Genomic DNA, 27,683 nt, shown 5'->3' on the forward strand with positions numbered 1-27,683 from the left:
ATCAGCTAATTTTACCCAAAGTGATTATTAAGGTCTTAGTTCTTTCCTTTAACAGGTTTTTCAGGAGCATGCTTTTAGGCCTTATCCTTGTGTTCAAATTAACTGTTCATTTTTTTTCTTTCATAGTTTGGAGGCAAACTGGTTACCTTTGAGAATGTCAAGATACAGTCCCAGCAGGGAGCTGAGCAGCAGCAGCAGCAACACCATGTGTTCATTAGCCAGGTTGTAACAGAAAAGGAATTCCTCAGCCGATCGGACCAACTGCAGCAAGTCGTGCAGTCACAAGGATTTGTCAGTTATTGTCAGAAAAAAATCGATGCTTCTCAGACTGAATTTGAAAAACATGTGTGGTCCTTTTTGAAGGTAAAGTTGAGATTATCTGCAAATTTAACTAGTCCCATGATTTTCTCAATCTGTTCTTATTAAAGAAGTTATTAGGGCAGCCCTGGTGGCTTGGCAGTTTAGCACCACCTTTGGCCCAGGGCGTGGTCCTGGAGGCCCAGGGTTGAGTCTGCATCGGGCTGCCTGCATAGAGTCTGCTTCTCCCTCTGCCTGTGTCTCTGCCTCTCTGTCTCTCTCTGTGTCTCTCATGAATGAATAAGTAAAATCTTAAAAAAAGAAAGTTATTGCAAGATTGTGATTTCAGGAGCTTCAAGATGAAATTAAAGAAAACTTACAAAGAGGGGTAAGTGGATGGCTCAGTGGTTGAACATCTGTCTTTGGCTCAGGTCATGATCCTAGGGACTCAAGGATCAAGTCTTACATTAGGCCTCCCGCAGGGAGCCTGCTTCTTCCTCTGCCTATGTCTCTGCCTCTCTCTGTGTGTTTCTCATGAATAAATAAAATCTTTGAAAAAGAAAGAAAGAAAGCTAGCTTACGAAGAACACACAACCGTATTTTTATATCAAGAGTTCTTCCCTCTCTGCTTTGAAAAGCCTATTATGAAGTACTTAAATAAGAAAAAAAAAGATGTAATGATTGTATTTAAGTGAGAGAGATTAAACATTTGGCAGACCTATTTTAAAATTATAACATAGAGCTTAGTATAATAAAAACAATATTTAATTCCTGTAGTAGATCCAGTTAAGGAAAATAGGAAAAGAAGGAAGAGTTATAGGGGAGGGAAATTGGAGGCCTTTCTCCTTCCTCTTACCGAATTATATTTATGACAATAGGAAATAGAGTTTTCTGGTTGGTTATTTTGCCTCCACTGGAATGTCTGTTTCTTGATACTGAATTTTCCAAAGAGATCTTGAATACAATAAGGTTAAATTATAAAATTACAGAATTTTATATCTTGTAAATACTAATTTTGGGAAAGAGTTTTAGGACATCAAGTGTTTCACAGTGTTGCATTTTGCATGAATATAACCATTGGACATGAGTTAGTTTGTATTTATAAAAAATATACATTAGGGGATCCTTGAGTGGCTCAGCAGTTTGGCGCCTGCCTTTGGCCCAGGGCGTGATTCTGGAGTCCCAGGATCGAGTCCCACATCAGGCTCCCTGCTGCTTCTCCCTCTGCCTGTGTCTCTGCCTCTCTCTCTCTCTGTGTCTCTCATGAATAAATAAAATCTTTAAAATATATATATATGTGTGTGTGTGTGTGTGTTAAAAGTAAGCTTTGGGGTGCCTGGCTGGTTCAGTCAGAGCATTTGACTCTGATCTCGGGGTCATGAGTTCAAGCCGCACAGTAGACATAGAGCTTACTTTAAAAATAAAATAAAAGTAAGCTTTATTCAACAAGGATAATTAATTACTAGTATACTTACTATTTTAAAAAGTAACCTATTAAAACTATTTTGAGGATTCTTTTTTACAGTAAGCCTTCTATATAGTAGATAGAGAAAGCTTTAGTTGATAATAGTATACTTTAATAGACTTTATTTTTTATAGTTTTTAATCATTCTAGTTGGAATTTGGTCAAGTAATTAAGAATTTAAATGCAGATCTTTACTTCAAGGTTATGTCTTCTTTAAAGGTAAACTTTGAGGATGATTCTCGGGGAAAATACCTTGAACTTCTAGGATACAGAAAAGAAGACCTAGGAAAGAAGGTAAATTTCTGGGAAAGTTAAAAGGCTGTGCTTATGCAAGTAAAATATTTATGTATAAGTGTTCTTTTTATAAACTTCTATACAGGTAATCTCAAATCAGTCAATAAATTTTTAATAAGAATTTGTGTTTGGTTGCCAAAGTTCCAAATACAGATTATTAAATATGTAATTCCACCTTATACCTGGATATAAAAGCTGCAAGAAACACCTTGATTTAAAACGTGATTTAAAAGAGCTGTGTCAGGGATCCCTGGGTGGCGCACCGGTTTGGCGCCTGCCTTTGGCCCAGGGCGCGATCCTGGAGACCCAGGATCGAATCCCACATCGGGCTCCCGGTGCATGGAACCTGCTTCTCCCTCTGCCTCTGTCTCTCTCTCTCTCTCATGAATAAATAAAATCTTTAAAAAAAAAAAAAAAAAGAGCTGTGTCATATCTGGATAAAATCGGGCCTTAGAAGATAAGAGGCTATCAACTTCAAACAGTGGAAATAATACTTAGATTTTTAGAAGGCCCTGGGGGAAAGAAAACGAAGCAACTGTTAGAGGCACCCCCCACATACACAATACTGACATGAACAGCACAAGAAACACTGACTTTGGAAACCTTGAAGGAAGTATTTTAGATTCTTTGTGTAATTTATATTAGCACTTTGTTGTTCTTTGAAAGTGACTAGAGTTTTCTATAGCATTGCAGGGTTGCCACCTACCTCGTACAGCTTAGATATTGCACACTCGGAGCAGTGCTGTCACATCACAGCCCTACTGTTTATACTGTTTATTGGCTGTGTGTCTTTGTTCATTCCTTTAGGTTTTTTTATATTTAATTTCATTATTAGTCTAAATGTCTTGGTGCTATAACCCTTTTAGATTTGTAAGAAATTAATATAAAAAGCTTTACTGAATACCTAATACTGAATACTGAATAGAATCTGATTGTCAGAATACTTCTAATAGTCGTTCTTTTGGTAGTGAGTACTTGAAGAAATTTTTAAAAATTACTTATAGTTATTTAAAAGTGGAAGAGGGGCACCCGGGTGGCTCAGTCGGTTGAGTGCTTTGTCTTTGGCTCAGGTCATGATCTCAGGGTCCTGGGATGGAGCCCCTGCTTTGGGCTCCCTACTCAGCAGGGAGTCTGCTTCTCTCTCCCTCTGCCCATCCCCCTGTTCGAGCGCATGCGCTCTCTCTCTCTTTCAAATAAATAAAATCTTAAAAAAAAAAAAAGGAAAGGAAATAGAAAATGGAGAAAGAGGTAAGCATTTGCTGTATGCCTTGAAATAGAATTCCATGGTGAATTGTTGTTTTTATTTCAGATTGCTTTGGCCTTGAACAAAGTGGATGGACCCGAGGTGGTAAGAAGGCCTTTAAAATAGATACCTTCCAAAAATTTGGTGTAGGTCATAACAGAGAAGGAAATGTAATTTAAGAAATCTGTCTGTTTATTGCTTTACAGTATAAAAATAAATAATGATTGTAGATATTTTAGTAAGTGAATTCTCATTTTAAAATAGTGAAAGTTTAGCTGGTAGAGCATTCCTTTCTCTTGATGATATTTAAATTTTGCAAAAGAGGAAAAACAACATCAATGACTGCTCAGATACTTAAGGTTAAGATCTTTGGCCTGAGGGACATTTGATAGGAAAAAAAGGGAAGATCTTATCAGTAATGGCTCTTTGCTTTTCCTCTGATAGTGTTTCTTAAATAAATTTACTTGGCATTACTTCTTATGATTAAACTAGCTCTGAATGTTGTTGGTTGGGTCTTTTGTCTTCCTGTTCACTAATACTCTTAATGCTACAATTCTTCAACTTCCCTTGTAATTGTTTTGTGTACCAAAGGCTCTTAAAGACTCTGACCAAGTAGCACAGAATGATGGGGAGGAGAGCCCTGCTGCTGAAGAGCAGCTCTTGGGAGAGGTACTTGTTTTTTTCCTTTTTAATTACATTGGGAAAATATGTGATATTTGTTTATCTCTCATTGAACTGTGGAAAATTTGCTTGACTACTTGTTCCAAAATGAAGTTGGAATATATTGTTTTCTTAGAGATTTTGGAGGTATGAGTCTATATACTAGATTGACAGAAATATCATCTATGAAATCTTTAGTTCTCTGATCTAGCTTCTGGATTATAGGTTTTAAAATTAACAGTTGAAAAAAAAAATAAAATAAAAATAAAATTAACAGTTGATGTGAGATTGACTTAATTTGGACAGATAGATATCAGCATGTTAAAATGAAAAATTTTACTGAGAAATACACGATACGTTGCATGTAAAGTTAATGTTTTTTTTCTTGACACATTAATATTTAGAGCCCACTATCAGTGGCAAAGGCTTGTAGATTAGTCTTGAACTTTGAATCCAAGGATAGAATTTTTCACTAAATAAACTGATTATCATGATTTACTGATTGTCATGATAAACATGTCATGAGTGGTAGTTGGCAATTTTTATAACTAGTTAAAAAGAGTCCTTGAACACAGAGTTCTATCATTAATTTTTTTCCTTTTGTTTTTCTGGGTTTTTTTATTTTAATCATTACTAAATAATTCTGCACTTTTCTTGCTTTCTAATTGTATTTCATCTTGGAAAATTAATCAACAAGTTCTTGTTTCTCGTCTCATCTTTGACTTTTTCTTGTTCTTTCTGATATGGAGATAACCCTGACTGTAGAATATTTCTTGCAATCCTTTACTAAGTTATAAGGATAATTCATCAGTAAATTTAGACTTTTGCAAGATAATTATTAAAAAACACGTTCCATAGAAGTGAATCTTCTAACATTTATTTAACCTGAGAATAAAGAATATGAATAAAATCTTTATAAAAATTTGAACCAATTTTGAGAATACCTATACAGATTTGTAGGATACACTGAAGAAATGTACTTTTCATTTATGTACAACTAGACTATGTATTATCAAATAGAGGACCATTTGGAAATACACTTATGAATTAATAGATCAGAATAACATGTATTTAACAAAATGGTAGTCACTAATGTGTACTTTCAGAGTATTTGAAAGAATTTTAAGGAGGTGAAATCTTCCCCTTTACTTTGAAGATGCTGTTTTTCAGACATAGTAGTTTACACATTGAAAATACTCAACATATAATAAACTGTTTTTCAGACTTATATTTTAGAAGTTTATGAATAAGGGTTTATAAAAATTAAAAAAAAATAATAAAAAAAAATAAAAAAATAAAAAATAAAAAAAAGAAGTTTATGAATAAGGGTTTATTCATTGTTTCTTAGAAGACAAATTTGAAAAATTATGAGTTAAGAAAAAGTCATTTTTGTAAGTTAGTGAATATAATCAGATCAGTATCGGATTCTAAAAAAGAAAATTCTAAAATGCTTCTCTTTAGTTAAGGAAAGAATTAAGGTTATGATTATTCTCCTATAATGGTCAGTATTAACTAATTAAGCATTATTTACAGATAATGCTATACTGTGCCCTGCACTAAAATTCCCCAATCCAAAAATGCCCCTGACTTTGAACTAGGTGCTTACGTTCAGATGTATAGGTAACATAAGCACAAAATATAGATATTTTATCTCATGCAAGACAGCTATGTTTTTCTTTAAAAGTTTCTCTGTAATCTCTGATATATTTTATTTTTGTCTTTTTGTGAATTTTTATGCATAAAAGGGAGCACTTAAACTTTTTGCCAGCAATATGCCTTCCTTATGTTTCTTTTCTTCTAAAGAAAGAAAATAGAGAATTTCTTTTTACTCAGTCTTATAATCTCAGGGGTTTATAACAGAACTGTATATCTTTTTACCAGACCAACCTGCTATTGCTGCTAATATAGGACTAATTTAAGAGAATACAAAATCTGTAATTGAATTTTAGTGTATTCATACAGTCTTTTATTTAGCATTTGTACAGGGGCACCAAGTGATTTTTTTTCAATTTTGACCGATTCGGTTAAAAGACCTTAGAACTAAACTTAATGGACAGAAATTTTTAGACATGTAGAAAATTTTAAATGTATAGCAGCAGGGTTGTTTTAAAGTCCAAATACGGTAAAATTTAAAATGTGTATTTTGCATGTTTCAAGCTATTCTTACTTGAAGTATCTATGGAAACAAAGATTCTTTAGTAATTTCTGAGCTACCAGTATTAGATATGGAAACTTAAAGTTTTTTTTAACATTATTCCTGATGACTTTGTATTTTACTTATGATTGTATGATGGGAGTTAAATCTCAGGAAAGTCTTAGATCTGAGAACTTTTCTGGAATAATTTGGCATGTTATCTAGTCAGTAGGTGAATAATCATATATAAATCTTGTTTTGCCAGTAAATTATTCCACAGTTTCATTCTGGCTAACTTGCTACCCTTCCCATCTCTTTAGTGCATTAAAGAAGGAAAACAAGAATCTGAATTTCTACCATCAGCAGGAGGAACATTTAACATCTCCATCAGTGGCGGTAAATACCTACCTATTTCATTTTGATTTTTGACTGTTTGAAAGCAAATAGTTCCTAAGTTAAAGTTACAAATGTATTCTTGCAAGTGGTGGAGGATTGAAAAAAAGAACTCGGTTATTTAGTATATGTAATCAGTCTCTTGGAGATAGAGGTTTGTTCTAACATCTATGTGATTAAAAACAGAGATAATGATCTCTGTTATTCTAGCTTAAGCAGTTGAAAAATGTGTTATTTTACCTGATTTTACTTACATACATTTCAGTATATTTCCATAGACCTCAAAAACTTGTGTTAGAAATTAATCTACTAGTAATATTCAGAAATTAGCATTGTTTTCTCCTTTGTGTGTACATGTAATAATTGATATGTATAGGATTTTTTTATTGTAACAAAAACTCTATTTAATTTGAGTGTTATTATTTCCTTATTGCAGATATTGATGGTTTAATTACTCAAGCTTTGCTGACGGGTAACTTTGAAAGTGCTGTTGACCTTTGTTTACATGATAACCGCATGGCTGATGCCATTATATTGGCCATAGCAGGTGGACAAGAACTCTTGGCTCAAACCCAGAAAAAATACTTTGCAAAATCCCAAAGCAAAATTACCAGGGTAGGTTATTTTAAAAATAGATAAACTATAACATTTATCTGATTATAAAAGCAATTCATTCTTACCTAAGATAATTGAAATACAGAAAACAGTAAAGAACAAAAACCTACTCATAATTCCTTAAATCAGAAATAGTTACTGCTGATAGTTTGGCATTGTTATTATTTTTATTTTTTGGACTTTGTGTATAGAACTTTTTAAATGAAAAGTACTTTTCATATTTTTATCATAGAAAAGTTAGAAGATAGAAAAATTTAAAGATAAAAAATTTAATTTTAAAATTCTAATTCTGGGTAGCCCGGGTGGCTCAGCGGTTTAGCACCGCCTTCAGCCCAGGGCATGATCCTGGAGACCCTGGATCGAGTCCCACGTCCAGCTCCCTGCATGGAACCTGCTTCTCCCTCTGCTTGTGTTTCTGCCTCTCTCTCTGTTTTTCTCATGAATAAATAAATAAAATGTTTTTTAAAAAAAATAAAAATAAAATTCTAATTCTTCAGTCAAATTGGTGCATACTCTTTTGTACCTCTTTCTATGTATTTGTAGAATTATTAAAAACAGAACCATTGGGATGCCTGGGTGACTCAGCATTGAGTGTCTGCCTTTGGCTCAAGGCGTGATCCTGGAGTCTTGGGATCGAGTTCCACATTGGGCTCCCTGCATGGAGCCTGCTTCTCCCTCTGCCTGTGTCTCTGCCTCTCTCTTTCTGTGTCTCTCATGAATAAATAAAATCTTAAAAAAAAAAAAAAAAAAAACAGGACCATATGTGTGTATAATATGTATGTTGTTTTGCTTATAGATATTGCCACTTACATTATAAATGGTTTACCATATCATTAAAGATTCTTATAAAAATATTTAATTGCTATATAATGTTTTGTAGTAAGGATACATCATTTCTCTTATTTGGGGGATGTTTAGATAATTCCTAAGATTTTCCTAATATAGATAAGATAGTGATAAACATCTTTGTAGTACCTAAGGATTTTGTGTGATTTCTACTTGTTTAATGAGGCTGTATGTCCTAGAAATGGAATTTTTGCTGCAGAGTCTGAACACTTTTAAGCCCTGCTTAATGTTATTAAATGTCTTTCCATAAAAGTTTTCTCAGTGTTCAGTCCTGTCAGCATTGATTGCTGTCAGTCTCCCCTGCTTTATCTCATGTCACTCCCTCTGTTATTTTTCAGCCACACTTGCTGCCTTTCAGTTGCTTGCACATTCTCTGTGCCTTTCTCCCTTGGAACTTTGCACCCAGTGTTCTGTTGCTCTGGAATATTGGGTTTTTTCTTTTCTTTTCTTTTCTTTTCTTTTCTTTTCTTTTCTTTTTTTAATTTAAATTCCAGTTAGTTAACATAAGGTATTATATTAGTTTCAGGTATACAATGTAGATTCAGAAATTCGATTCATACTCCATGCTCATCCCAGCAAATGCACTCCTTAATCCCATCCATCCCCTTCATCTATCTCACCCATCTCCCCATCCACCTTCCTTTTGGTAACCATCAGTTTGTTCTCTGTAGTTGAGTGTCTTTCCTGGTGTGCTCCTTTATCTTTTTTTCTCTCCTTTGATTATTTGTTTTGTTTCTTAAATTCCACATAGGAGTGAAATCTTATGGTACTTCTCTTTCTTTGAATGACTTATTTTGCTTAGCATAATACTCTCTGGCTCCATCCACATCATTGCAAATGGCAAAATTTCATTTTTTTTATGGTAGAGTAATATTCCATTGTATGTATTTATTACATCTTCTTTATCCATTCATCAGTCGATGGACATTTGGCCTCTTTCCATAATTTGGCTATTGTTGATAATGCTGCTGTAAACATCAGTGTGCATATATATCCCTTCAAATCAGTATTTTTGTATCCTTTGGGTAAATACCTATTAGTGCAATTGCTAGATCATAGAATAGTCTATTTTTAACTTTCTGAAGAACCACCACATTGTTTTCCAGAGTGGCTACACCAGTTTGTATTTCCACTAACAGTGAAAGAGGGTTCTCCTTTCTCCGTACCCTTGCCAACATCTGTTGTTTCCTGTGTTTTTTATTTTAGTCATTCTGACAGGTGTGAGCTGATACATCATTGTAGTTTATATTTGTATTTCCCTGATGATGAGTGATGTTGAGCATCTTTTCATGTGTCTATGTCTTCTTTGGAAAAATATCTATTCATGTCTTATGCCCATTTTTTAACTGGATTATTTGGTTTTTGTGGCTGAATTTTATGTTATTTATATATTTTGGATACTAACCCTTATTCAGATATGTCACTTGTAAATATCTTCTCCCATTCCATCAGTTGCCTTTTAGTTTTGTTGATTGTACTTCGCTGTGCAGAAACTTTTTATTTTGATGAAGTCCCAATAATTTGTTTTTGCTTTTGTTTCCCTTGCTTCAGGAGACATATCTAGAAAGAAGTTGCTACGGCTGTTATAGAAGAGGTTAATGCTTGTGTTCTTCTCTAGGATTTTTATGGTTTCCTGTCTTGCGTTTAGGTCTTTCAACCATTTTGAATTTATTTTTGTGTATGGTTTGAGAAAGTGGTCTAGTGTCATTCTTCCACATGTGGCTGTCCAATTTTCCCACCACCATTTGTTGAAGAGACTAGTTTTTTCCCCATTGGATATTCTTTCTTGCTTTGTCAAAGATTAGTTGACCATATAGTTGTAGGTTCATTTCTGGGTTTTCTGTTCTGTTCTATTGATCTCTGTGTTCTTATGCTAGTAGCATACTATCTTGATCACTACAGCTTTGTAATATAACTTGAAATCCAGAATTGTGATGCCTCCAGCTTTCCTTTTCTTTTTCAAGCTTGCTTTGGCTATTCAGGGTCTTCCGTGGATTTTAGGATTGTTGTTCTACATCTTTGGAAAATGCCCTTGGTATTTTGTTAGGGATTACATTAAATGTATAGATTGTTTTGGATAGTGTAGATATTTTAATAATATTTGTTCTTCCAACCCATGAGAATGGAATATCTTTCCTTTTCTTTGTGTCATCTTCAGTTTCTTTCATCAGTTTTCAGAGTATAGGTCTTTAACTTCTTTGGTTAGGTTTATTCCTAGGTATCTTAATCATTTTTGGTACAATTGTGAATGGGATTGACCCCTTAATTTCTCTTTCTTAATTTCTCTTTTCTCTTTTTACTGCCTCATTATTAGTATATAGAAAGGCTACAGGTTTCTCTACATTGATTTTATATCCTGTGGCTTTACTAAATTCCTCTATCAGTTCGAGCAATTCTTTAGTGGAGCAATTTTTTGGGTTTTCTACATAGAGTATCATGTCATCTGCAAATAGTGAAAGTTTGACTTCTTTCTTGCCAGTTTGGATGGCCTTATGTTGAGGTGTGTTCCCTCTAAACCTACTTTGTTGAGACTTTTTATCATGAATGGATGTACTTTGGCAAATGCTTTTTTCTGCATCCTTTAAAAGGATCACATGGTTCATATGCTATCTCTTGTTGATGTGATATATCACATTGGTTGATTTGCAAATATTAAGCCACTATTGCAACCCAGAAATAAATTCTACCTGATCATGATGATTGGTTTTTTTAAATGTATTGTTGGATTCAGTTTGCTGGTATTCTGTTGAGGATTTTTGTATCTATGTTTATCAGAGATATTGGCCTATAGTTCTTTTTTTGTGCTGTCTTTGTCTGGTTTTGGTATCAGGGTAATACTGGCCTCATAGAATGAATTTGGAATTTTCTGTTTTGGAGTGGTTTGAGAATAGGTATTAACCTTTTTTTTTTTTTTCTCTTTAAGATTTTATTTATTTATTTGAGAGAAAGTGAGTGAGAGAAGGTGCAGGGGGAGGGGCAAAGGGAGAGGGAGAAGCAGACTCCCAGCTCAGCAGGGAGTCCATCATAGGGCTCAATCCCAGAGCTCCAGGATCATGACCTGATCCGAAGGCAGATGCCCAACCAGGTGCCCCAGTATTAACTCTTCTTTAAATGTTTGGTAAAGGGATCCCTGGGTGGCTCAGCAGTTGAGCGCCTGCCTTCGGCCCGGGGTGTGGTCCTGGAGACCCAGGAGCAAGTCCCATGTCAGGCTTCCTGCATGGAGCCTGCTTCTCCCTCTGCCTGTGTCTCTGCCTCTCTCTCTCTCTCTCTCTCTCTCATGGGTAAATAAATAAAATCTTTAAAAATAAAATAAAATAAATGTTTGGTAGAATTTGCCTATAAACCCATCTGGTCCTGGACTTTTGTATTTTGGGAGTTTTTTTATTACTGATTCAATTTCATTGCTGGTTATTGGTCTGTTCAAATTTTCTATTTTTCTGTTTCTTCTTGTTTCAGTTTTGGTAATTTATGTTTCTAGGTATTTACCTATTTCTTCTAGATTGTCCAGTTTGTTGGCATATAGTTTTTTTATAATCTCTTATAATTGTTTGTATTTCTGTGATGTTAGTTATTATTCTCTCTCATTTGTGATTTTATTTACTTGAGTCCTTCTTCTTTTCTTTTTGGTAAGTCTGAGGTTACTAGAGGTTTATCAGTTTTATTAATTTTTTCAAAGAACTAGCTCCTGGTTTCATTGATCTGTTCTAATGCTTTTTTTAGTTTCTATATAATTTATTTCTTCTCTAATCTTTATTATTTCCTTCCTTCTGCTGACTTTAAGCTTCATTTGTTCTTTTGCTAGTTTCTTTAGGTGTAAGGTTAAGTCGTTGGAGATTTTTCTTGCTTCTTGCTTTTTCTTGCTTTCTTGCTGTATTGCTATATACTTCCCTCTTAGAACCACTTTGCTGCATCCCAAAGGTTTTGGACCATTGTGTTTTCATTTTCATTTGTTTCCATGTACTTTTTTCATTCTTTTATTTCCTGGTTGACCTATTCGTTGTTTAGTAGCATGTTATTTAACCTCCACATATTTGTGATCTTTCCAGATTTTCTCTTATGGCTGACTTCTAGTTTAATAGCATTGTGATCAGAAAAAGTATGTAGTGTGACTTCATTCTTTTTTTTTTTTTTTGAAGACTGTTTTGTGACCAAATATATGATCTATTCTGTGTTCCATGTGCATTTGAAAAGAATATATTCTGCTATTCTAGGATGGAATGTTCTGAATATATCTGTTAAGTCTATCTGATCCAGTGTGTCATTCAAAGCCATTGTTTCCTTGTTGATTTTCTGCTTAGATCTTCCATTGATGTAAGTAGGTTATTAAAGTCCCCTACTATTTTTGTGGAGTTTTTTTTTTTTTAAGATTTTATTTACTTAAGAAAGCGTAAGTACACAAGCAGTGGGGAAGGGACAGAGGGAGAGTGAGAAACACTGCTGAGCAGGGAGCCCAACACAGGGCTCAATCCCAGGTCCCTGAGATCATGACCTGAGCCAAAGGCAGATGCTCAACCAAGTGAGCCACCCAGGTTACCCCTATTTTTGTGTTATTATCAGTTAGTTCTTTTATGTTTGTTATTAATTGTTTTATATATTTGGGCACTCCCATGTTGGGTGCATAAATATTTACAATTGTTATATCTTCTTGTTGGATTGTCCTCTTTATTATTATATAGTGTCTCCTTTGTCTCCTGTTACAGTCTTTGTCTTAAAGTCTAGTTTGTCTGATAGAAGTATTGCTATTCCGACTTGACGTCCATTTGTGTGACAGATGTTTCTCCACCCCCTCACTTTCAATCTGCAGGTGCCTTTCGGTCTAAAATGAGTCTCTTGTAAGCAGCATATAGATGGGTCTTGGTTTTTTTATCCATTCTGATACCATATGTCTTTTAATTGGAGCATTTAGCCCGTTTATATTCAAAGTAATTATTAATAGATAAGTATTTATTGCCAGTTTATTACTTGCTTTATGGTTGTTTCTGGAGATTTTCTCTGATCTTATCTTTTACATTTTGCTGATTTTTTTTTTTTTTTTTTTTTTTAGTGATATATTTGGATCTCTTTCTTTTTATTCCTTGCATGTTTTTTAGCGGTTTTTGGTCTATCTTTACCATTAGGTTTGTATATAGCCTCTTCTGCCTATAGCAATCTATGTGAAGTTGATATTAATTTTTAAGTTTGAACCCATTCTTTTCTCCTCTCCTCCTCATTATTTATATATATTATTATATTTTATATCCATGTATGTGTGTGTGAGAGAGAGAGTTCCTTGACTCATTTTCAACTTCTGGGATATTTAAGACAATTGGATAGTTGTTTAGTTGTATTCATGGGACCAGGTAAGCATGAAGTCCTCCTAATCCTCTGCCATCTTCCTGTTTCCCAACCTGTTTTCTTCTTGATGAAGTTAATTCTGACTTCATATCTCACATGTAGTCAGAACATTTTTCCTGATCCATCAGACCAAGTCATGTTTTCCTGTTAAATGTTTTGATAATATCCTATACTTTTCCTTCCCAGCCTATGTATAAAATACGTTTGTTTGGTTTTTTTGAGGAAAAATAATAACCATCTTTTATGTGAGTTGGCTCAAGGTTATACTTCACTTTGCTGCTGCTTTATTCTATATGAAATACTGTGAATAGTAGTTTTGAATGATATGGTTGATTAGTCAGAGCTAATTTTTAGTAATATACCAAAGGCTTTTAATTCTCCCTTTATTTTCCCTTCTTAAGCTAATTACTGCAGTGGTAATGAAGAACTGGAAAGAAATTGTTGAGTCTTGTGACCTTAAAAATTGGAGAGAGGCTTTAGCTGCAGTATTGACTTATGCTAAACCAGATGAGTTTTCAGCCCTTTGTGGTAAGAAAATGAGGCTTATATTTATATTATGTTAATGGCATAGTATATTTTAAATAAAATTACTGACAGCATTAGAAATTTTTGCAAACCAACTAATCACAGATAAGAAAAAGAAGTTCTCGGGTTGCCTGGATGGCAGTTGAGCCATCTGCCTTCAGCTCAGGACATGATCCCAGAGTTCCAGGATTGAGTCCTGCATCGGGCTCCTGCATTGAGCCTGCAGTTGAGCCATCTGCCTTCAGCTCAGGACGTGATCCCAGAGTTCCAGGATTGAGTCCTGCATCGGGCTCCTGCATTGAGCCTGCTTCTCCTCCCTCTGCATATGTTTCTGCCTCTCTCTGTTTCTCTCATGAATAAATAAATGAATAAATCTATAAATGAATCTATAAATAAATAAATAAATAAATGTTTAATAAAATTAGTAATTATAGCATTTGAATGGAAATTACAAATTATCATTAAAGGCCATGACTAGACTGGCTAAGGAATTATACTCCTTATTTGTAACAACAGAATCTTTAGGCCACAAGTATAAAAACAACCAACCATTTGCTACCTTGAAAATATTATGAGAATATGAAAGTTATAAGGTATTAATTTTATCATCATAAGTAATTTATAGTAGTCCTGCCTACCATGTTCATTCCAAATATGCCATATTTTAGTCTACTACTTACACAAACATCAGATATGATGAAGTGGAATTAAATGTTCATTAGGATTTTTCTGCTCAAATATTATTCCCATTTATTATTTTTTAATATAATTAATGGAAATTCTGTAGCTAGTTATATAGAATCTTGTGAAGTCATTTTTTATATACATTTAGTCATTTCCATTCTTTTAACAAATAAATATTTACTGAGCATTTATAAAACAGTGGTTTTTCTCTCTGCTACTCATTGGTTGTGAAGTTTAATTCATACTTCTGTAAATACTATTGGCCTACTTACAACTTCATATATAGATTGCTTTAATCTTATAATAAGTATAAGTATATATAAGTATATAAGTATAATCTTATTTTGTTTTCCTCCTGATCTCTAGATCTTTTGGGAACCAGGCTTGAAAGTGAAGGTGATAGCCTCCTGCAGACTCAGGCATGTCTCTGCTATATTTGTGCAGGGAATGTAGAGAAACTAGTTGCATGTTGGACTAAAGCTCAAGATGGAAGCAATCCATTGTCCCTTCAGGTTAGTATCTTTGAAACAAAATGTGTTTCTTTTCTAGTGTTGTCTTTCACCTTACTTATATTCTAGGAATTGGTTTGTTCCAGAAGTTCACTGCTTTTACCATAGTTCTCTATGTTTTAGAAGTTCTTTTGCTGGGTTATTTATGTGTCTTGGTAGCTATGTAAACAGAGAGGCAAAGTATGAGATGATGGTATAGTGGGTCATAACTGTTTGTGAAATCAGTTTGTGAATAATTTGTTAGTTTACTGGGGGAAGTAGGTAGCAAGAACATGAAGACAGCCCTAGGGGCAGCCCCAGTGGCTTAGCCGTTTGGCGCCGCCTTCAGCCCAGGGCGTGATCCTGGACACCAGGGATCAAGTTCCACGTCGGACTCCCTGCATGGAGCCTGCTTATCCCTCTGCCCGTGTCTCTGCCCTCCCCCCCAATAAATAAATAAATTAATTAATTAAAAAAAAAAACAGCCCTAGAATTTACTTCTTTTTCCTCGTGCTTCTCTTTTGCTGCCCCTGGTGATCCTATCTGCCTTGGGTAAGGAAAGAAGCAATATGGGGTAAATGAATGAGAGGCATCCCCAGTACCAATAGAGGATAGATTAAGATATTCACGGTTAAAGGAAAAGGAAAGTAGAGGTAAATAGAAGCCCATGTAGCACTAAAACTTGGGCAAGAGAGGAAGTAAAGAAATACGGGGACTCCTTTCAAGTACTGAGTAACTATATATTTAGGGTTTTTTTTAAGCATTTAATCAGCAGAGTCTCATTTCATTCGAGTGTATTTCTTTTTCTCTCTGGAAAGAAATTTTCTCAGTAGAGTAGTAACTTTAAAGATCACTCCACTGAAATTAAAAATCTGGTAGGAAATCAAGGCTTTCCTTCTAAGCGCTTGTGAGAAAAAACATTTGTTTCACACTTCTGGATCTATGTACCTCTGAAGGGCAGATAGGTAGAATATTCTTGTGCTTAGTACTTTAAGCTCCCCATTGTTGAAATAATTGGTATTGAAGAGCAATATGAGAAACTTTGGGTTGAAATAGTAAGCTCATTAGAGGTGACCTCATAGTACCTACTGTTTTTATAGTGTAAGTAGTATGATGCTTTTAGTCACAGTTCGTTTTATACATACTGGAACCTAGCCTCTGCCTTCAGATGATCTGCCTATCACTTGCACTTTTGATATTTGCCTACTTCAGCTCACAAGACAAGTATCTGGAAGTTTAAGGACATTTAGGAGAAGGTGGTAACCTATGCGCTATCCATGAGTAAGAGACCTTCTCCTCCTTACTTTTTCAGTTTACCTAAATCATGGTGAGCTGTTGCAGATGTTTTTTAAAAAGAGGATAATATGATGTACTTTTGATAGGTTTTAGAAACCTTAGTATAACTCTTTATATTTTCCTGTTTTCTTTTATACACATTTTGATATCTGTCTGGTTCTCCTTTTCTCTTTCTTTTTCTCATTTAGGATCTTATTGAGAAAGTTGTCATCCTGCGAAAAGCTGTGCAACTCACCCAAGCTATGGACACCAATACTGTAGGTGTTCTTTTGGCTGAGAAGATGAGTCAGTATGCCAATTTGTTGGCAGCCCAAGGCAGTATTGCTGCAGCCTTGGCTTTTCTTCCTGAAAACACCAACCAGGTAATTAGAATTGACCATTTTTCTTCTTTTAATGTGTGAATAAGGTGATTCTGATAGGTAGCACTCAGTATTAAACATAAACATATGGTAGGCAAAATGTTTTGGAACAGTTGAATTTCTGTCCTATGACTATAGGTGAATGTTGCTGACAATTAATTGTTCAAGGATCAGTTTAGGTGTAGCCAGACTGTATCAGAAAAATAGGATACTCTTGTTAGTATGATAGATCCCTCAGTATTAAGGGTCATAGTATTTGAGGAAAATAAATGAGAAAAGGACCAGCTTTTTGTTTCTTAAGTCAAATGCTGATTCTTCGTACAAGATTTTTTGTAGGAATGTTCTGTGTTGAAAAGCTATAAATATTAATACTTAACCAAACAAAGGGCTTGTTTTAAAATGTCATGCTAAACATAGATGTTAGTGAAGAAGTTCATTCTATACCATTCCAGTCTCATATTGTGTGTGTGTGTGTGTGTGTGTGTGTGTGTGTGTGTGTGTGTGTGTGTTAGGGGAAAGAATGGGCAGGGAGGGGCAGAGGGAGAGAGGAAGAGAATCTTAAGCAGGCTCCATGTCCGGTGTGGAGCCTGACATGGGGCTCCGTCCCACAACTCTTAAGATTATGACCTGAGCTGAAATCAAGAGTCAGACACTTAACCAACTGAGCCACCCAGGAGCCCTGGGACAAGTATATTTTTAAAGTACTCAAAGCAGAGAGAATTATATTTCTAATTTAGTATCCTTATTTAGTGTCCATTAAAATGGCTTTTTCAATGCAATGGAATTCAGTAAGTGACTGACTATACAGTGATGCACACAATTGCCAGTATTCTTTTCCTGAGGGAGTTTGAATACAGACAAGTAAACATAGGATTCCAAAAGTGCTACATACTGTGATAGAGTAGGGCTGTGGCAGCACAGAAGAGGGCAACCTAAATTTAATAAGGGGTATGGGTGGAAATCAGGGTGGGATTTGAGGACGATTTTCCACAAGTAGGGTATTTATATCTGTATTGTGTATCTGACAGAGCTTAATATTGAGCCTTGAAGATACTTTATTTCTGTACTTGTTATTATAAATTTTATTTTGTTTTTAATGAATTTTTTTAGTTAATTGTTTTCAGTATTTTGTCTGTTCTAGGGAATTATCAATAAATTTCCTTTAGTAATTTCATTGAGTAAAAATACTTCTATCTGTGTTCCAGGATTATGGAGGTATGACTCTCTAGTTGGTTTTGAACATACTTATATGTCATATCTTTCTAAATTGTTTATGAGAATATTAGGTAGAATAGAAACATAGACTTTATGATGACTTTAGCATAATAGTTTTATTCTGTTTTACTTAAGACTCTGTTGAGTTATAAGACCCCTTATGTTAAGAGTAACTTAATCTAAAACCTTTAGATCTTCTAGCCTTAGGATTAAACTCTTCATTTTCAATACTTTATAGCCATGTACTTTTTCTATACAGTATTCTTCATGTTTCTTTGGACTTTTTTTTTTTTAATTCATTCATGAAAGACACAGAGAGAGAAGCAGAGACATAGGGAGAGGGAGAAGCAGGCTCCCTGTGGTGAGCCTGATGCGGGACTCCATCCCAGGACCCCAGGATCACGACCTGAGCCAAAGGCAGACACTCAACCACTGAGCCACCCAGGCATCCCTTCTTTGGACTTTTAAAGAACATTCCTTAAATGTTTAAGTGAAGTTGCTGTCTTTTATGTATCTCAGTAGACCCTTACTTAGTATTTTCTAGGGAGTATGTTCTGACATTTTGTGATATCATTATAATATCTAATCTTCCTCCCTAATAGACAATAAAGTATACCTAAAAGTTTAAATGACAGCTTTAAACCTATAATAAAATTGTTTTTTTTTTAATTTTTTAAAATTTTTTATTTATTTATGATAGTCACAGAGAGAGAGACAGAGACATAGGCAGAGGGAGAAGCAGGCTCCATGCACCGGGAGCCCAACATGGGATTCAATCCCGGGTCTCCAGGATTGCGCCCTGGGCCAAAGGCAGGCGCCAAACCGCTGCGCCACCCAGGGTTCCCTAAAATTGTTTTTTTTTTAAGATTTTTACCCATTTATTCATAGAGACACACAGAGAGAAGTGGAGACACAGGCAGAGGGAGAAGTAGGCTCCATGCAGGGAGCCTGATGTGGGACCCTCAGGCCCTGGGCTGAAGGCGGCGCTAAACCACTGAGCCACCCGGGGTCCCCATAAACCTATAGTAAATTTTTAGAAATGTATGATTTTTAAAGATATTAAAATCTATTCTTTCCAAAATATTTTAACATTACTTTTTTTTGTTTGTTAATACCTAGAACATGTATGTGGTCAACTCACACTTATTGATCTGTATAATGATAGATCTCTTTTTTTTTTTTTTTTTTTTTTTAATTTTCCTTTCCTCTTCAGATTGCCATTTTCCCATCGCCATCTTTAGCAGTTGATTCCTTTGGGGAGCCTTTTTTCTCTATAAAGAAACAAAGTTGTATTTTTAAACTATTTTTATGATTTATAAGCATTACTCGACTACCTAAAAACAGAAAAGAGCAGAGATGTTAAGTAACATTGATCTTGTGTATTACTATGTGGTGGGCATAATTCAAATTCCTGCCTCAGTTAAATGACAAGTGTAACTGTGTATCATGGACCTTTGGTATCAATCTTGAATATCAGAAACTGATGTGCCAGGGTCTATTATAAAGGACATAGCATATGAACAAGGAGCATATGACTGATTAAGCTTACTTGAAGAAAAGCAACATGCTGTCATATAGTTGGGTGAATTCTAACATTTTGCTTTATTTTCTTCCATTGCTTGTTATAGCCAAATATTGTACAGCTTCGTGACAGGCTTTGTAGAGCACAAGGACAACCTGTACCAGGACAGGAATCACCCAAAATTCCTTATGAGAGGCAGCAGCTGCCCAAGGGCAGGCCTGGACCAATGGCTGGCCACACACAGATGCCAAGAGTTCCAGCTCAACAATATTATCCCCATGTGAGTGATATGGTCCAGATTAAGTAGGAATATTTGTATATTTCTATTCAGATTGGTAGTTTTAGTTATATGGGGTAAGAGACCTTAATCTGCTATAATAAAACTAGATAACATATTGTTTTATTAGTTTCTCTTTATATTCTTGGAAGTGGTATTTATGATCTATTTTTTTTTAATCATCACTTTAATCTGGTCAAAAAGATTATATTTTAAATATAAATTAATTTAAACTCTCTATGGAGATTTCTCCTTATTTCTCATTACTCAAACTTCCCTTACACATGTACATCTATTCTTGAAACTACTACAATTTGATTCATCCAACAAACTGTAACTAAAGTAGTGGGAACAACTTTTTGGGTGATTTGGTTAATATTATAAAACATTCTTAGAAAAAGTACTCTTTTTTTTAATATTCTATTCCGAATCATTATTCTAGGTTTACTGTGTCTTCTATCCGCACAATAAAGAGTGTTCAGAATACAATTTATTTGGACAACTTAGATATTAGAGGATGACCAAAGGTATATGAAGTTGTAGGTCATGGGGACTGTGAAGATAATTAAATATTTTTATTATTTAATTTAATTAAAATTACTAAATGTTTAGTGACATAAAATGTGACATCTTACTGTCTTTTACTATTTCATGTAGAAACTTAAATATCTGGATCCCCAGATAGCCATCATGTTCTTAAGTAAAAAGTCCATTTTCATAAGTAATCAGTGGTCTTCACTGATAACAAAGTTAACCCATTTTTAAATACAACCAAAGCTGTTTAAATACAACAAAGTTAGCCCATTTTAAAATACAACAGGTTATTTTAAAAGTGAATTAATTAAATACAACAGATTACTGATAAAATTGACAAGGCCTTTTTTATTTTTCACTGCAGCAAGAGTAAATATAAAATCATAAAACTAAAAAAAAATCAGTATGTATGCTTTTGTCTCTTGTACTTTTGATTAATACTTAATCAGAATAGATTGCGTTTGAATTTAACTGTTCTCTTTTTTTCCTTTGACAATTGTTTATTGGGAATTTACCAGGAGTGCCTGTCTTTATTCTACGTATTTGTTTATTGGTAAACAGAACAGATTAAGTTCCCTACTCTTGTGGAGTTTCCACTACTTTTAAAAAGTCTGTGACATAGGGCAAAGCAGGCAATGGCTAGAAAAACTGAGAAGCAGAGAGGTCAAGTGACAAGCCAGAGTTTTAAGACTTAGAGCTTGAATTTCTTAGAATTACATGACTAGTTAATGGCCAACATGGTGTTAGAACTCTGAAGCACCTTTTTAATTCAAGCATGCTGTCTCTCAGGGTACTGAAGTGGGACACCCTCTACATCGGGAAAAGAGAATAGTTATTCTTTATGTCCTTGGGTTGATCTCTCTTTCTGGGAAGATGTAAAAACATTGAAAGACTTTTGTTACACTTTGATCTAGCAGTCTGCTGCTTTAAGAAAAGAAAAACAAATTCAGTAACAAATTAAGGAGTGATTTTTCTTCATTAAAGCTTATCTTATGTTATGTATCTTATGTTGACTGGGGACAGTGGCTTGTACTTTTTTTTTTTTTAATATTTTATTTATTTATTCATGAGAGAGACAGAGAGAGAGAGGCAGAGACACAGGCAGAGGGAGAAGCAGGTTCCATGCCAGGAGTCCGACATGGGACTCGATCCTGGGTCTCCAGGATCGCACCCTGGGCTGAAGGTGGCACTAAACTGCTGAGCCACCCGGGCTGCCCAGTGGCTTGCAGTTTTAAAGGAATATTTACAGGTAGGAGTAAAGGGGTGAAAGGGAGACCAGATTAGTAGGAATTCCACTTGGAGTTTCTATGAAAATTCACTTGACAAAAAAAGCCATTTTTGATGGCTTAAAATTTTTTTTTGAAAATCTCAGGACTCCAGGGTAAGCAACATGATGTAGTATAGCAAACACTGGCCTAGGAATTAGGAGGCCTGATTCAGCCCTAACAGAGTCACCAGCTAGTTATATGGACCTCAGCAAGCTGCTTTATTTCTCTGGGTTGGTTTTCTCAATGGTAAAAGGTGGGAATTAGACTGGTTGGTCTCTAATATTCTCTGATTATATGTTTCTAAGCCTCATATGGGACTAATATGATTTTTGTGGCTCTATTAAAATCTAGAAAGGGGAGCTTCTAGCAATGTTTATAGATCTAATAGTAGCATGAATACTATTAATGCTTCAAAATCACTTATTTACCCAATTACCTTTTGTCCCCCCCCCAATGTCTTCTTTCCTTACCTACTTACAGGAACTAGCCCTTTCCCCTTAATTCTTGACACTTGAATGGCATTTTTTTTTTATGCTTTGAGTTAGGTTTTCATATTGATTTTTCTCCTGCCTCCCTCCCTGTTTTGTTGTGAATGTGTGTTTTTCTTTTAAAATCCCAGCTACACTTGAAAACAATTGCCTGACTAACATGTAGTTTCTTGCTGCTTTTATTTTTTGCTTTGCATCTGGCTATTAATGCCTCTTGGGTTTTTTTTTTCTTCTTCTAACATTTTTATTTTTTATTTTCTGTGATTGGTATTTCTTTGTTCAATTCAGGTTAGAATTGCCCCTACTGTCACTACCTGGAGTAACAAAACTCCTACCGCCCTTCCCAGCCATCCACCTGCAGCCTCTCCCTCTGACACACAGGTATATCCTTCATTATTCATCTTTGAGCAAAATTCCGCTCACCTAAATATATATAGTTAAAAATTCTCTACCCCCCCCCCTTTTTTTAAGTTCCCCTCTCCCCATCTGTCTGCCTGCTTATTGCATTTTTTAATGCTTTAGGATGCAAGAAGCAGGTTTTAGGACAATTCATTTATTTTCTTATCCCTCTCCTTTTGCAGTTTTAAATTGACTTCTGCTAGAAAAATACCAACTGAAGTTCTAACAAAGGTTTAAATCTGATTTCACTGAAGATTTTCTTTTTTCTTTCTTCTTTGTTTTTGAGCATTTGCAGAAATTGAAGAGAAGCGAAAGCTCCCTTGTGGCATTTATGCTTATATTTCCAAAGTGTGGAGTAGTGGATGGAATTTAGTAGAGATGGAAAATCCTGGTGACTTATTATAAATAACACTGACACTATTTTATGAAGTTATTAGCATCCGTTGCTTTTCATTACAGTTATTACATTGGACCTGTTCAATCTCTAAATCACTTAGACTATGTTGCTCAGAAGTGTTCTAAAGAGGATAGAATGCAAAATGCAGTATTTCTTACACAATAAAGTTTTTAAAAGAAACATAATTCCATTTCAGGGATTATAAAACCATCTGGAAAGATTATTGGTTCCAAATGTAATCCTCCTTTTTATCATATTCTCATTCTCTAGGGAGAAAATCCTCCACCTCCAGGTTTTATAATGCATGGAAATGTTAACCCAAATACTGCCACAGCTCAACTTCCCACATCTCCAGGTCATATGCACACCCAGGTACCACCTTATCCACAGCCACAGCGTAAGTAGTGCAACCCTGAAGTCCTTGTGCAGCAGCATGTCTTATCCTAATGTCGAAACTGTTCACTTTAGAGCTCCAAAACCATGATCCAATCAGTTTTAACAAGTAAAGAAAGAACCATTCTGTGTTAGGACTTGAGAGAAAGAAAGATGGTTTCCTTAGGAAGCATCCTGAATCAACATGCCAGGAAAGAGCTCCTGTGTCAGTCCATTCAAAACAGTTGGCTCCTGTTCCTGAGCAATTACTAAGGATAGTGAATTGTCCCATGACTTAGGTATAAAAAAATAGAATTTTTGAAATGATTGGTTGCATATTCTTTTCCTTTAAGCAAGATGACACAAACTATTTTTGGAAAAATGGTTCCAAGGGAATTTGTTTTTGTTGTTTTCCACTTATATTATCTTTTTAAGAAATATAGGCTTTATTTCAGAGCAGTTTTAGATGGCAAGTTTGAGTGGAGAGTAAGAAAGTTCCAGTATCTTTCCTGCCCCCATGCACAACCTCCTCCAGTGTCAACAGTCTGCACCCCAGTGGTACATTTGTTACAGTTAATGAACCTACAGTGACACATCATTATCACCCACAATTCATAGTTTACTTTAGGGTTCACTGTTGGTATTGAACATTCTATGAATTTTGACAAGTGTGTAATAGTGACATGTCCCCGCCATTGGCTTTTGTTTTTCAGAAAATATTTGCACTTAGAGAATATCGCCACTTTTTAAAAATTTAATTGAGAAAAAAATCTCCAAGGGGAAAATTATGTGACTTAACAACTATTGCAAAAGCAAGAGGTCACTGCCTAGTAAGAACTAATCCGAATAAGCACATTCTGTGCTAAAATGAATGTTCCATTCATACTTAACATGAATACACATTTGACACAACTTTTCACTCATGAAAGTGCTCTCTTCAGAGAAAAATAAGTACAGTTTCTAGTAGATTTATTCTGTAGAAGTCCATACCTACCCCGGGTCATGAAGAATATGATAGTATTCTATAATCTGGGCTCAGATTTTTGCATCAAAATGTTAACTGACTGCCTGAAAACTTACTAACCAACAATGTACAGTATATAAATTATTATATAGTAATTGTTTTGTCTGACTCTCTGAATTGGCTATTAATCTGGAACTATGCTCAAAGTCACAATTTGAGTAGCTGATGATATTGCCAGATGTTGGAGAAGGTATTTGATTCATAACAATAGTGCTCACCCTACAATTCTTATAGTGGGGGAGATGTTGAGTTGCCACCAAAGCCCCTGTAATTTACTGTAAGTGGAAGTACTTTGAATGTGTAATTCCTGCATTGTTCCATCTGGTGGCTAGTAGGTGTCACTGCAGCCTTTTCCCAGAACAGGAAGTCTCAGCAAAGGATCAGTCTTGCAATTCTTGGGCCTAATGATTCAAAGATTTTGGGTTTTTTTAAAGATTTTATTTATTCATTTGAGAAAGAGAGAGAAAGGATGAGTTGGGGGGGGAGGGGAAGAGAGAGGGAGAAACAGACTCCCTGTTGAGCAGGGAGCCCGATGCAGGGCTCTATCCCAGGACACTTGGGATCATGACCTGATCCAAAGGCAAATGCTCAACTGCCTGAGCCACCCAGGTGCCCCTCAAAGATTTTCATAGCCAAAAGCAGTCTGAAGATGGCAGGTTTCAAATATTGGATCCAATGACTTTTAGTATTATTTAAGGATATCCAGGGTATTAAAAGCAAAACATGTAAGTGTTAATGTTTGGTTGTAGCTTATTGTTAGAAAAATAATGATGAAAAAAAATAATAATAATAATAATGAAAATAATTCCCATAGAATGAAATAACTTTGGGGTTTTTTATTGCTATCTGAATAGTCCTAAAACTAATTAAAATTTCTGTTTCTTCTCCTTGGTGTAGCTTATCAACCAGCCCAGCAGTATTCCTTCGGAACAGGGGGGTCAACAATGTATCGACCTCAGCAGCCTGTTGCTCCTTCTGCTTCAAATGCTTACCCTAACACCCCTTACATATCTCCCGCTTCTTCCTATTCTGGGCAGTCTCAGTTGTATGCAACACAGCACCAGGCCTCTCCAGCTACCTCCAGCTCTGCTGCTGCTTTCCCTCCTCCCCCTTCCTCTGGAGCATCCTTCCAGCATGGCGGACCAGGAGCTCCACCATCATCTTCAGCTTACGCACTGCCTTCTGGAACAACAGGTACACTGCCTGCTGCCAGCGAGCTGCCTGCGTCGCAAAGAACAGGTCTGCGCTTGAAAGGGATTTGGTTTGGCTCCCTCCTTTATTTTTTCATGAACACGTGGGTGGATGGAAGGGTATTATGTCTAACTCTTTGTGAACTGAGTAATCTGAGGTGTTGATTGAGTTTTTATAACAAATTCTAAAACGATTTCTAAAAGTGTGATCGTCCCATAATGAACTTTAGTTACGAAACGAGGAAAGCTTTAGAACTCCAAAAGGGTAAGAGTATATAATCTGCCACTGACTTTAAGGTAAATATAAGAAATTAATTGGCAAGATAAGTGGTAGTCAGAACTAGATTTAATTGAAATTAATTTCTTTATAGCAGAACTTTGTTCTGTTTTTACTGAAAAGTTTTCAATTTTTAAAATTATTCTGTGCCTTAAATTCTCTCGTGGAGATTAAATAGTATAGCATCTTAATGAGAGTGTACATAATTTTATGTTTATTTCTAAAAATGAGGCATCTTGATATGCTTATCTAAAGGAAAAAAGTGAGAGAACACAACTCTGACAGAGAGGATCCCTAAGATGGTAGAAGGTCAGTGCATAGTAGTGCAGCAGTTCTTCATTAAGACAATACCATCCTCAGACATCTTGGGAATTTCAAGGATTAGATTGATAGATAGTCTAACAGTATAGTTGTACCTAAAATTTTCTAATTAAATCATTATTTTGAATTATTTTTATGGTGAAATAATTTTGTAAATTCTTTTTATATCATATTACAATAAAAGCATTTAATTGATTTTTTTATGGGTAGGTTATATTATCTGATTTTCATTCGGGGATAGTAATAGGGGCCTCAAAAGCATGTGGTATAAAAAGGGATCAATGAATCAGGGTAAAGAACCACTAACCATAGTGGTTAAGAATGCAGGCTTTGAAATTTGACTTCTGGGTTTGTAATCCAGCTTCACTTAGTTACTTAAACTTCTTCAAGCCTCCATTTCCTCAGAATAATAACAATACCTATTCATAAGCTTATGAAGAAGATTAAATGGATTAATATATTAAAACATTTGGGAATAGTGACTGTAAAATTTGCTGTGATTACACAAAACCTGACTCAGAATTAGAGCTCTGTGCCTGTTGGTATTTGAAAATAGTTTCCCTTTTAGATTATAACTGATATTTTTGAACTAGAGGGGCAAAGAGATGAATGAATCTTTCTTTGCTTCTAATACTGAAGTTGCTTTTGGGGAATCAAGTATATATATATATTCTTTTAAGCAATAGCTGTAATTACTGATAACACTTATCATAAAATAGGATCTATTGAGGAAGTATTCTTTTCTAACAAAGTCTTATGGATCCAGGATTATATACCTATCTCCTCTCTTCTCTAATACATAAAATAAACTCCAAGTACCAGAAATCACTTACACACACACACAATATCCATATCATCCTTTGCTGCACAAATAAAATTTAATGTTCAATATAAACAGTTAAATAGGTTGATATTTTAGAGAGGAGTGCTAATTCAATTGTAGAGGTCAAAAAATTACCTTCTAAAACCTCAATGAGTGAGAACAAAATCCATTCTGAATAGTTGGACAGTAGAGTTCTTGATTGAAAGATTGGGGTTCAAAAAAAAAAAAAGAAAGATTGGGGTTCCAGAAAATCCCCACTTAAAAGTGATGCAGGGAAATAGGGAGATGAATTATCACTTATTGAACATACGTTGGACATGTACCATCATTTGCCATATATTTTCTTATTTAATTCTCAGAACCATGAGAAACAAATATATATATTTTTTTAATTGATGTGAAAAAACTTAGTTTCCTAGGAGTTAAACTCATGGTTGCATGGTAAGAGTCTCCAAGTTGAGATACAAACTCGGGTCCCTCAGTCTTCAAAGCCTGAGTTCATTCTTTACCAGATGGTGTAGTCCTGACTGACGTAAACAATAGAAGTACTTAGTTATCAGTTTGGAATTACAAAAATCATATAACAACTCTGTTTTAGGCATTTGTCACTTTTTCATCATCTAAGTTAAATATTTGCATGGGTATTTTTTTTCTCCTTAAGCAAAAGTGTATTTGGCCTCGAAATACTTTGCATGGGTATTTTTTTTCTCCTTAAGCAAAAGTGTATTTGACCTCGAAATACTTTGCTTATATACAAAGTAACAGAATGTTCTAACCTGGCTGAGAAACAGTTACTAATAGGAAGAAGAAGCAAACATTTTTCAGTATTCAGCATGTACTAAGCCAGCTGCTTTGTTACCCTCTTGCATGTTAATAGTCTCTTGTATTTTAATTAATAGTTAATTTAAGCTTTACCATATTTTATTTTTTTATTTTCTAAAAA

General features: G+C 35.0%; 1 protein-coding gene across 11 annotated transcripts in view; it reads left to right on the plus strand.

The window, feature by feature from the left end:
- SEC31A (SEC31 homolog A, COPII coat complex component) overlaps positions 1 to 27,683 on the plus strand; it is an 80,230-nt gene that overhangs the window by 32,575 nt on the left and 19,972 nt on the right. For 3 of the 11 annotated variants that reach the window (XM_038582271.1, XM_038582273.1, XM_038582272.1), the window contains exons 11-23: positions 127 to 363; positions 1,982 to 2,056; positions 3,366 to 3,404; positions 3,891 to 3,968; positions 6,414 to 6,489; positions 6,923 to 7,101; positions 13,683 to 13,809; positions 14,857 to 15,002; positions 16,463 to 16,636; positions 19,477 to 19,650; positions 22,226 to 22,318; positions 23,004 to 23,130; positions 25,027 to 25,368. In XM_038582271.1, coding sequence (XP_038438199.1) covers positions 127 to 363; positions 1,982 to 2,056; positions 3,366 to 3,404; positions 3,891 to 3,968; positions 6,414 to 6,489; positions 6,923 to 7,101; positions 13,683 to 13,809; positions 14,857 to 15,002; positions 16,463 to 16,636; positions 19,477 to 19,650; positions 22,226 to 22,318; positions 23,004 to 23,130; positions 25,027 to 25,368 — 1,867 coding nt within the window. The remainder of the gene's footprint in view (positions 1 to 126; positions 364 to 1,981; positions 2,057 to 3,365; positions 3,405 to 3,890; positions 3,969 to 6,413; positions 6,490 to 6,922; positions 7,102 to 13,682; positions 13,810 to 14,856; positions 15,003 to 16,462; positions 16,637 to 19,476; positions 19,651 to 22,225; positions 22,319 to 23,003; positions 23,131 to 25,026; positions 25,369 to 27,683) is intronic. The other 8 variants (XM_038582274.1, XM_038582276.1, XM_038582277.1 and 5 more) reach the window with 6 other exon arrangements.

Source organism: Canis lupus, chromosome 32, assembly GCF_011100685.1.
Source record: "Canis lupus familiaris isolate Mischka breed German Shepherd chromosome 32, alternate assembly UU_Cfam_GSD_1.0, whole genome shotgun sequence".
NCBI classification, from domain to species: domain Eukaryota; kingdom Metazoa; phylum Chordata; class Mammalia; order Carnivora; family Canidae; genus Canis; species Canis lupus.